Source organism: Mycteria americana, chromosome 5, assembly GCF_035582795.1.
Source record: "Mycteria americana isolate JAX WOST 10 ecotype Jacksonville Zoo and Gardens chromosome 5, USCA_MyAme_1.0, whole genome shotgun sequence".
NCBI classification, from domain to species: Eukaryota; Metazoa; Chordata; class Aves; order Ciconiiformes; family Ciconiidae; genus Mycteria; species Mycteria americana.
In genome coordinates, this window is record NC_134369.1 from 67,737,549 (window position 1) to 67,749,806 (window position 12,258).

At 36.9% G+C, this 12,258-nt stretch overlaps 1 protein-coding gene across 1 annotated transcript in view; it reads right to left on the minus strand.

Annotated features, from left to right (window-relative positions):
• Positions 1-8,204: 8,204 nt before the first annotated feature.
• The window catches only part of LRRC9 (leucine rich repeat containing 9), a 67,562-nt gene continuing 63,508 nt past the window's right edge, over positions 8,205-12,258 (minus strand). The window contains 3 exon segments of the mRNA XM_075501650.1: positions 8,205-8,339; positions 11,074-11,243; positions 11,737-11,920. Of these exon segments, the coding sequence (XP_075357765.1) occupies positions 8,205-8,339; positions 11,074-11,243; positions 11,737-11,920 (489 nt within the window).

Sequence of the window (12,258 nt, forward strand, 5' to 3'; positions counted from 1 at the left end):
AGAGTATTACTGTTTGTTTTGAGGACTGTATACCAAGGTTACTTAGAAGATGTTTTTGGAAACTCTTTTCCTCTCAGGCTGCTGAGCTTTTATTTTGAGGAGAAAGTACAACAAATAATAAAATGCAGAGGTGTCAGTGGGCTTAGCGTAAAGAAAACTTGGAGGTTTATATGTCTTCCTTTTTTTTTTTTTTTTTTTAAACAGTCCAATTATGTACTGCATAGCAGCAACTGGGCTAACAACAGCCATATGATGGAATAGCTTGTAATCCGGTTGTGAGTCTAGCTCCATGAGACAGACTCCAAGTAGATGAGTTTTAAATCTCCTTAGAATTAAGAAGGGTTTGGCAACCAAATTAATTGTTTTGGAAAAATCCTGCTTTATGGATCACGAAGAGGATAAAAAGGGAAAAAACATGTCATCTGTAGTGGTTAGTCAGATGTTCTTTTGGAGTTACGACGATTTCCTCTCTAATTCCTCTTCTTGTTGACATTCCCGTTAAAAGAATAATGAGTACTATGTTCGTTGCCTTAGTACTACTCATCCCTGTGTACATTATGAAATCTTTGCATTAAGCTACCCAAATGGATTGAATCATATTGTAAGGCAGACATTAAAAACAATTGCACTCAGCTGTAAGCATGCATAAAAGCGAAGTATAAACTGATACGCTATGATACAAGTGATAATAATCGCTGGTACCCTGTACAGGAGTTTGTTTCAAAGAGGTGGTGGGGCCCAGCCAACCAAGAGCTTCCATCAATCTGGTTTAGCAGGATTGAATTATTTTAGTCTTTGGATTTTTAATATTTATGTAGCTACCCTTTTACCAGTGAGGTTGTGATGCTTTGGAAAAATATGTTATATGTATTATTAATGCCATGTTTAAATAATAGGAGACAATTAAACAATCACTGGGTAATAGTTTCCCAGGTGTATTTCTGTTTTATATATTTTGTAGATATATAATGTATTCTCACAGAGGCTACATTACTTAATTACCCAATGCTTTTAAAACATTTTGGTAAAAATAGGTGTGCAAAAAAAGGTATTATTATTTCACAGGTGGCATAAAAGCAGCTTCATTAAGGAGCTAATAGTGCTTTAATACAGAAACCCAGGAGATGGTTCTTCACATGGTACATTAAACAGTGAAATATGCCAATTTTGACTTGATTTCTATGCTGCTAAACTACTCCACATTCATTTGCTTCAGCTTTAAGCCCTTCCATTCTAGTATTCTCTAGCCCCGGTTACAGAATTGCAGCTTGCTTTTCACCTATCTTCTAACAGTTTAACGTAGATGTCTGGGTCCAGTCCATTGTTCCAATTGTATATAGTTTAAAAAGCTCTGCAGTATTTTACTCTTTCCATTATATCTTGGCTTCCCTGAGCGCTCTGCTCGCTGCATTTTGCTTGTACTGGCTCTGTTTTCTAAACCCATTTATGGCTTTTTTTCTGTACACACTTGTTCATTGGGGAGCTTAAATTGACTTCTCTCCATTCTGTTTCCTTAACTAAAAACGCACCATTAAGGTTGATTGAAGTCTTTTGAAAACACTTCATAAAAAATGAAAGGCCATAAGAAATTAGGCTACCAGTGTTTGCAAATACCTCTTTTCAGCCAAACTGATGGGAAGGAATAAGAACTGAAATTTAAAAATGCTACTGATATATATTTGTTTGCTACTTATTTTTATGAGAATAGAAAAAGCATGTGTAAAACATTTTGAGGAATAAAATATTGAGACATTAACAAAATATGCCATGCAGTAGCTTTTTGTTGTGGAAAGCCTTTTCCCCAAAAAACATCAGGCACAGTTCTGAAGACAGAAAATGGCAGAATGAACAGAAGTATCTGGATCAGTTATTTTCATTATTTTCTTTTTTAAAAAAATGTTTTTATTCTCAAATATTTCTCTTCAGAGAATACTGAAAACTGTTTCTTTCTAAGAGTTAACATTTGAACCATGGAATAACATATTTATCAGGAATAGGAGGAGTTCTTAAGAAATTGCTTTAGAAATGGGAGAAAAAGAAAGGTTAATTAAATCAGCGAAACTTTCAGTGCAAAAACATCTGTGCAGTGGTTGAGGATATTAAGTATGTTTTACATTATGTACATGTACACTTAATAAACAAAGCAGCCTCATTTCACAAATCGCCCAACAGGAATAAGTCATTCCGAACAGCATGCCGAATTGTCAGGGAAACTTTTATGGACATATGGAAATGCATCTACTTTAAAAAGAGAAATATCAAGAGGGATTTGCGCAAAGTTAAAAGCAAAGCAAGCGCTTTAGAATCAAAAGTGATTACATTGAAAATGGCAGCTTGCTTGTCAGAGCAGCTGAGACGGCTTCCTCACCAAACAAAATACTAATCGTTCCAGCTGTTTCCAGGCTCTCCTAATACTGCTGCTTATCATTAAAAAATATAGACTTCAAAAATGTGGAAAGCTCTAAAAGAAAAATTATTTCATTTTAGTTTATTTCTAGGTAGTTTTTCAGACAACTGCCAAACATATTTTCTTTACAAGGTATATTACTTCTACGGCTTTTTCTCTTTTCAGAAATATAGATATTCATTCTGACAGTCATCCCACTCAGTGGAGACATCTAAAATGCAGAAGACTTTGAGTATAAAACTTCTGTTACAGAACAGTAGCAAAAAATCTGCATAGTGTGAGTTTTACAGTTTTAATAGACTTTTTCCAACAACAAAAAAAAATCTTGGTATGAAAAAACCCAACCAGCTAGCCCCAAGATCAAACTCAGGTTTGAATTCAAGATCAAACAAACTTGTAAATGAAAGCTGTTCCCTGAAAGACTGAAAGACAAAGCTGAAAGACTTTGCCTTTAATATTATGATCCATTTAAGATTTTTGTTCCTTTTTATTTCATAAAAGCAATAGAATAAGCCCACCAGACCTCAAATGCAGTAGTATTTGATGGTGTACGTGAACACGATTTGTAGCATACTGTATCACTTCCTTTAAGAATTCTCCCGTTAATGGAGGAAAAGAGCAGCGAGATCAACAAGAAAAGTAGCTAAGTACAAGGAGGTCATGCAGCAGCGATGAGTTCTGTCGCAGAGGTACAAGGAAGCCCTGTCAGTTTCCATCCCATTAAACGAGCTATGAGCTATGTGTTGGACTCGCTGGGATTACCAGCAAACCCCTACCAAGCTGTGTGCTAGCTCTTGCTCATATCCTCTATCAATTATTCAGTTCCTTTTATGCAAATAATGTTTCATAGAAGCAACGGACATCCATAATGGGAAGAAGAGTAACATCCATTTAGAAGAATTAAATGGTAGATGAAAAGTGTGACACTTTGCAGGCAAAAGCTATTGAAATGGTGCAGTACCAGTACTTTTTAAATGTCTGCATGCATGCACAGATGGGGAGATTCAAAGTTTTGTTTGCTTTTTTTTGACAATCAACTTTATACAAAATTAAATAAGAAGGCAATAGACAGAGACTCCTGCATTCACAGTTCTGCCCAGGGGACAGTTGCAGAAGCGAGGCCTCTGTAGCAGATCTGCCCGTGTTCTTCAGGCTCCAAGCTTTCATTTTGTATTTTACAGGGAATGTATGCAACAAGGCTAGATGCAAATGGTGTTTATACTAGAGAGGCTCCACTGTTCTTTAGAGTCAGGAGTCAGAAAAAAAACCTAAGGGCCACTCCTGCATCCTTTTATCAGCCAAAACATCCCATCGATTTCAATGCATGTATGGGATCAAAACTTCTCTGCTGCAGCACCACTACAGTTCACTGGGACAAATTCAGTAATGGTGTATGCAGAGGCAATTCCATTCCCGTCAGCGGAGGTAAGCCTGCTGAGTGAGATTCAACAAGGATGCTCCAAGAAGGCTTGCTTTCTTCTGAGATTCTTCCCACAGAAGAGATTGATGAGTAAATGCAGACAATCCTGGGTGCATCCAGCCAAAGAACTGATCGTGTCTCTGTTGCGAGCCTTTAAATCCGTGTCTGGGGTTTTACTTGAAGGTTTATCCCTTTTCTTGTCAGTAAATTATAGTCTTCCTGCTGAACTGTCTGTGGGCTGCTTGACCACTTATGTCTGGGTCTGCACTGGCAAGTTTGGGAGTGCTGATACCCCACTAATGCCTCTCCACGGCAAAGGCTGTGGTGGAGCTGCTTGTCATGAACATAAACAGGTCAGTGGGGGTGAGAAGACCTCCATTATCCTGTGCGTTCCAACATCAATTAGAGAACATCATAATAACCTTGAATTTTATACCAGAAAACCAGTGTTTAATAAGGCAGAAGCACAGAAATAGGACCACAGCCTCAAGGCTTCTATCTCTGTCCTGCTGCAGCCCCTTTGCCATGCTTTACTAGTGCTACTCTGTGTGTGCAAGGAGTGTGAATCAAAAGCAAACAAAATGTTACTACATCTTTCAACTTAATTTTGGGAGACAACACCTAAATGCTAATAAACTTCCCAGGGCTTGAATCTGTATTTCCTGGAACGCACATACATGCTCCAGTATTGTAACTATGTCTTCTAGAACGAAGACATCTCTTCTAAAAGCTTTGTAATGTGAGTGCCCTGTATATTTATGGTGCTTCTGCATTTAACTATCTCTAATTATACTGTTATTCACAAAGGAAAATTTTTGCTAAAACAGGAGAGACTGAAAGTGTATTTAAATGGAGTGCAGTTAGCCCCCCAAACAGAAATACACTTCCATTATAAAATTCTACACTTAAAAAAGCCCTGGCAATAGGCAAAGGTGGAATTTAAAATCCCTGAAAGAGATGGAAATTTGAAAGAATATTACGCACAAGCATAGATAAGTTCAGAGAATGAAAAGAAGCAAAGCTATAGGGGGTACACACATATTTCTAATTTCATGTTTACCACGTTGTACTTTCACAGCCTACAGAAATGAAAGCTATTCACCTGTTAACAGGCTGGCACAGCAATGTTCTCCATCTGAGATGGACGTAGCATGCCACAGAAGCTCCAAGTCCTTTAGGAAACTTTGGCTGCTTTAAGGCACAGGGTATTTCTACTCAGGATTACACAAGGGGCTTTCTGTAGGGTTCAAAATTCCACAGAGAGCACAAGAGGAAAAAGCTCCACGGAGCAGTCTCTGCAGAGAGCTTTCTGAGCTCACTCTCATCCCTTTCCTCTCCCCTTATCCCTAGTGAGGGCCAATTGTTAAGTCTTGCCTTAAATTTCAGTTGTTACCTGTTGGGGGCTGGGACTGACCTTGTACAAAGATCAGTAACACAAGGCCATGAGCACCACATGCTGTGTGAGCAGTCCTACTCTTCTTTTTCCTCCACGTAGTATTTTTACAACCAGTTGACTCATGAGGGGCTATCTTCTGTTTTGTGTTGTTCCTCTGCCTCCATCAGCTACACATGTGCTTCTATCTCATTTGGGCTCACCTTAGAGGTACAAACTGTTTTCGCTGACACTACTGTGTCCTTGTTCAGGCCCCTCTAGCTCTCCTGCAATGAACAAACCTGACTGCTAGCAGATGACAGCCAGGCAGTGACCTCTAGATGCAATGTGATCCAAGCTGTCTGTACAAAACCCAAACCAGTCACACTCAGACCCATTTCCCAAGAAGTCAGGGCTGCAAATTAATCAGAAAGCAAAATGAATCTGACCCAAAGGCTGTGCTGCTCTCACAGACCTGCGCTGAGCTCTGCAACACTGCAAGTGGTCTTTCCTTGCCTTGAAATGTCAAGAATGGGATTTAAATCTTTGATTTATTCTGGTGCAAATCTGCCATAACCCGTCTGAAGTGAGGGGGGAGTCTCTGTTACTCTGTGTGCTCACGGCATGTCTTAGTAGCCCTGATGTAGAAAAAGAGCAGTACAACAAAGACACCTCGTGGCTGTCCTGCAAACCACACGCGAGACAAAGAAGACTTACCAGCCAGAAAGGGGATGTGACCACAACGTGAGTGTCCGTGGTCTGGTAAGAATCTTCGTACTTACTGCCTGCCATCTACCTGTAAGTCTAATTAATACTAACCCCTCTTTCAAATCACCTAGGAGAAACAAACAAACAAAAAGTATGAGTATAAAAATATCTTAATTATAAAAATTAAATCGTATCATTCACAGAAATTTGATGATGGCTTCAAAATTAAGCATAGAAATGCAAATTATTAAATTACAAACCCACAATAACTCTAGTAGTAATTTTATTTGACCTGATAACGTGAAGCGAATGCTATGAAAAATTTATCAAGTGTGGAAGTAAACTCTTGTATTAGAGATAGTACTCTAAAGTCTTCTAAGAACTTAATGTCAGAGTAACATGGTAAGTTATCAACATCTACTTTTAAAATTTAAAATTTTAAAAACTTTTAAAATAATTGTAAGTTTTTAGAAATCAGCAGATATATAACATGTTTATAGTTTTATATACCAGTATATTTTTTAAAACCCTATATAATCCTATACACTATACCCCAATCCCTGTATTTTTAAAAATATAAAATGAAAAGTCAATTTTTTTTAAAAAAAAGATGGAATAATAAAGTCCATAATTACATTCAGATGTAGTTTCATTGCTACTTCTTGCATCTGTTCACACACACATATATAAGAAAGGCTCTATAGATACAGTATCTATTATAGCAAAGCAGCAGTTTTTGTGATTATCTAAACTGTATTTCTGAACAGCAAACCAAAATGTTGCACAGTAAATTTACCAGCATAAAACCTTGATCTGAGACCTACTGATGTTTTGCTTCCTTCTTCACCTTTACATGAAAACTCATTAAAATATAATCCATGATATTATCCCAGTTTAGTAAAAATGAAGAGTAATTAATTCAGATCATGAAGCTCTTGGAAAAAAAGACCGACCCACTATGTAGTAAAGGTGGAGAGATCAGATTCTGCCCTCCATTTTTGCAGTGCAAATCTGAAGAAATCATATTGAGTTCAGACTTCTTGTCAACTAAATTCTGAGATTTTTATTGCTGATTTATATCAGGGTTTATATCTGAAAACAGAACAAGCCAAAAGGATCTCTTTGAGTTCCACAGGATCCAGGTATTCTGCATGTGCGTAAATGGTTGCTTCACTGAATTAAATAATTTCATTACATAATTGATATTTCATATTCATTATACATTCACAATCACTGTCTTAAAATAAAAGTACAAATGGCCAAATTCTCCCTTCAGTAATGCCACTTAAGTCTGCGGAGCAATCCTCAGGAATATTTTTTTCCCCAGAATTTCTCTCATTTTCACAGTTCATTTGACTCTTATGGTTGATTTAGTGTGGAGAGGCTAGAAACAATTCTAAGACAAACCACAGAGACTTTGTTTTAAAAAGTATCCATTCATTTAGAGAAGTAATAATCATAATAATGCATATTTAATATATTAATAACATGATATTCAGTCCTATCATGCACTCCCATGACAATAGCTTTATTATGTACCCTTCATGGATGAAATCAGGACTTCACTTAAGTAACTTGGAGATCTACCGCTAATACAGACAAGCCAAGATTTCACCATGTACTTCAGTACATCCCTCTACAAGCATTTTCAGAACTTTTTTTCTTTTATGAAGAAGAGATTATTTACAAAGAAGAGGAAATACTGAATTCCCTTAGGATCAGATTTGTAAACATACCTAGGTATTGCTCTGTTAGCCCTGCGCGGCCTGAATATCTTTCTAGTTTTAATCCTACTGAAAATCAGCTATCATATTCCCCACACGAACAGGTGATTCATAAATGACAAGCAGAGAACTATGCCATTAGTGGTTCATAAAATCCCTGTTGCATCTGTTAACTCCCATCTAACTTGTTGATTTCTCTCGATAAGGAGAAAGCTTTTAACCCTGCTCCAGTTGTGATAACATGAAAACAGTACTGACCTCATGCTAGGGAGCATGTGTCCCAGAATGTGACCTGAAAGAACCCGTAAGATAATAACGTATTATCTTATCATCACTCTCATCTACAAGCAGCTGATGGACGGAGTGACCGCCCACTGCTTTGTGCCATCAAAAGATTAAAAGCCAACACTTTTAAAACACAGGTGTTTCCATTCGAGTCCAAATTATCTTTTTTAAATCACCTCTTTTTGGTAGAATTTGCCTTCTATTGAAATATAATTTATAATATTTAAAACTGAACAAAATGATGCCTGGAAGATCTTAATATTCAGAAAGGCAAACAAATGTGATGTTTTAAGCAGGGGACTGTAGTGCAGACTCCAGTGGTGAAGCGAAGTTGTTTCGCACATTAAGCAGGGGTTCAGACTCCTTCTTTTGTACATTAAACAGCGCGTGCCTTTGTACATTAAGCAGCGCGTTACCAGCTCTCTAATAGAATGGGAAAATTTAAGCAGATCCATTTGTTACTTTTTGAAAAAAAATGAGGTGAAAAGGTATCTTTTAAGAGCGTTGCCTTCCTGCATGGGTTGTTTCTCTTCCTGATCATAACAAAGGAAAAATACACATGCTTTAAACTTTCAAGGGAAATATACATGCTATACATAGATTGCATTTGAATAAAGTAGTTGGCAGTAAATTTAAGTTACTAATAAAAATCATGCACAAGTGTTATGATTAACTAGGTCACACACAAATCCAGGACAAAAATTCAGTTAACTCCAAAGGGTAACTGTCTTAATATGCATCCACCAACCACTCACCCTGTGGCCTCCACTGCTAATTTTCGTGCAACAATTCCACGGGTTGTAGTGGCTCACTAGCACAAAACTGGTAAATGAATGTTAGCTGGTCTAAGAGATGTCACAGCTGCATGGTACCTTGAATATCAGTGGAGCAAAGGACAGTGGGCTGACTTTGGGCATCGAAAGAGCATTGTTAAAAGACCTGAAGGAACCTTAAAACTTTAAAACTTTTTGAACTCAGGAGACTAGGATTTTCCTCCCTACATGGATACACAGTCAAAGTTGAATTTACATTACCATACAAACTAACTCTGACTACAGATTAAGGAAGAGATGCATGGGTTCATATCCTTGCATTTTTCTCGTGACGAAAAGCAACTATAAACTTAGCTTAAATGATTACTGTAGTCTTCCTGCTTTGATGTATCAGTGACTCTTCCCTGAAGTTCAAAATATAAGTACCGATTAAAGACAGATCCTGTAAACATCAATACTGAAAAGTATCACATAACAGCATTCTTGTTTCATTTTTACTTTAGGGTTGTGTGCAGAATTTCTCATTATTTAAAAAATCCAATTAAAATAGAAATTAATAAGTAAATATCAGTAACTTAACTGTAAAATCCTAAGAGATGCTACAAGTATCTTCTAAGTTAAGAAATTTAGGGAAGATAATACTTCAAAGAACTAACCACAGTAAGGTAAGAATTATGCTGTTAAGACACCTGAATAGCTTTAACTCTGCCTGAAGTGATGCCATGAGGGGAAAAGGTTGAAAAAAGGCCTGATATGTCCTAAAACATCACTTCATCTAATCTGGGATGATGTGACTAGTGTTGCTTAATGAGAGGCAAAATTTTTTTTTTTACTATCTGGGTGCCTTTGCTGTGTTCTTCTAATTTTAGCCTGTTGGATTTCATAAAAAGTAAGATTAAATTGGAACCACCCAGACACTATGCATAGTTTTGTAATGTTACAACAAGCTGAGAAAAATGGGAAAAGATCAAAGAACACACGTGGCATGTGAGGAAACGCAAACATAGCTACTGATAGAGGATGCTTGCTACTGCATCTTCTACATTATTTAAAAATACATGGTCTCTTCATTTTTTTTTTTAATGTGCGAGGATCAACCTATAACATGGGGAAAAAGTCATACATGCTGCTTTAAGCCAGAAAAACCACTTTTTAAATAAAAAAGAAGTGCCTGTAAAAGGATCTTGGACAGTATGCAGTTAAGGTAGAATCCAATCCTGTGAAGAGGCCAGCTTAGATGGAGGCTATGGGGAATTTAGTTCTGTATAAATCAGTCATGCTGATTAACATCACTTCCTCTGACCACTGTTTTCTCACCTGTAACATCTAAGTCAGCATGGGACTATCTGGTTTAAATAAGGTTTATTTAAAGTGTTTCCTCTCTAGAGGTTTGGTGATATTAGTCACCAAAAATATATGTTCCTTTGGAAACTACTCCTATCACCTCTGTGCATATCTAAATACCAATTGAAGATGGTTGTGGAGAAACATCTTTGGGAACGAGCCCTTAATTAGCTCTCTTCTTCATTGGCAAATAACAGCCTACAGCTTTTAAACACATTTTTCTGGCAAGGAAAAACCATAGCTTATACCATGTTGTATAGGTACAATAATATATGAAATATACCTAAGAAAAATGCTTGTTTAGGACTCATCTTACACGAAAAGCAACTATGCATACTGATTCAACAAAGAATCACCTCACTGACTTACACAACTGATTTTGAGGAAATCTCTTTAGGTAGTAAATATTAGTAATCAAGATGGAAATGTAAAAGTCCTAGTGCCAGACCTGTTTGTTTACTTCCTTGTTTTGGAGAAACGTCTGATACAATCGGAAATGTTGGTGTAACATTCAGTCACACACTGGCTTGTTCCAGCTGCTGGCAGTCAGTAATAGCAAGATACTGCTGTTTGTATCACAATTATTAGACATATCTAGCCACAGTAACAACTTTACCCTTGCATTTCTGCTTCCATACTTAATATTTTTAATTACTGAACAAAACTAGACTTCATGCAACAGAAAACAAACCAACCAACCAACCAGAAAGTCTTGAGTTAGTGATAGAACAGGATTAAGCATGGATTTGGGAGATAGAAGTTTATTTCTGTTAAACAGCTGGCTCCATTTTATAGTATAGTCATTGATCTAATTGCAAAATTTTAAATTGTTGTCTAGATGTTTTCTCAGATGCATTCCAAGTTTTATCAGAAGAAAGAGAGTAAACACATTTTTGGCGGGTCTGGAAACCAAGGTAAAGAAAATATGGCAGCATTTAGAGAAAAAAAAAGTAATGTTTGAAGAGAAGTGCTTTGGCTGCAACCCCCACCTAAAAAAGGAAAGAAGAAGCAGCAGTGTTTAGGGCTGCTAAGAGCCTCACCTGCCTGCATTTTCTGTTGCCCTGATGCAGTTGGCTGGTTTGAGAAGTAGCACTGTGATGCACCAAATGGTTTAGAAGATTAGTTACTGCTTCTTTGGCTTGCCTAAGAGCTCTTTCTGCATGGATGCTTCAAAGATTATTTGTGGTAATTCCTGGGTTCTTAGACGTATCTGTAACACAAAATGCACGTGGATATTCTCCCTGCACAGCCTCACCCCAGCTGCCAATCATCAAGTACTGTACTCATTCTTCTTTTCTTCTTCTTAATTTTCCTCACCAGAGCGATGTTACATCATTTCCTTTCAGTTCCTAGCATAGTTAAAACTTTAATTTACAGACTGAAATTTGGTTAATAAATTAAAAAAACCTACAACCCAAAGCTTTTGAAAGCACTGAAAGTCTAATTCTTCTATCAATGATTCAGACTGAATGTGAAGATCCATCCTAGGATGAAGAACTGACAAAGATATGTATTCCTCCAGAAAACACATGTAATTCCCAGCTCTGGGAAGGTTGTGAGAAACTTACAGACTTGCAAGATACCCAGGAAAGATAAAAATGTCCTTGTTAAAAATGCTTTATATGGCCATATAATATGTAGCATGAGGGACTATAACTATGTTAAGTATTCAGGAATACGTAATCCTGTTTGTTTATGCTTACTTTCATTTGACTTATTCAGTAGAGGCTCTTCAAGTTAATGGCCAAATATAAGATCAGAACCAAATAAATGGTTAACGTTTTCATTCAGATTCCCATTTGTTATTCTGAGAAGATTATGTCTTGTAAAGTTTGCTGGCAGTGCAAGAAATCTGGAGTCCTCTGGAAAGTTTGCAACTGGAAAACCCTTCATAAGAAAAGGAAAAACAAAAATAAAGATTACATATCTTGGTCTTTAGGATAGAAACATCTTTTTGGTTTTGCAGTAATACAAACAGTAACAATCAACTTTTTGTGAGTAAAGAACTGTAGGATCAGTTCTTCAAACTACTGTTGTAAGCTTAAGATTTGACTACTGCACTTTCTAGATAAGCTGCCAAACACAGAAGCTATGCAAGTTGTATACATTAAAAAGCACCAGTAGCTATGAAACTCAAATGCTTGAAACAAAGTGGTAACCACCTCAAGAACAAAGCTACTGTAATGCACTAAAGCTGTTTTTACTGAGAAAGATGGAAAACAATA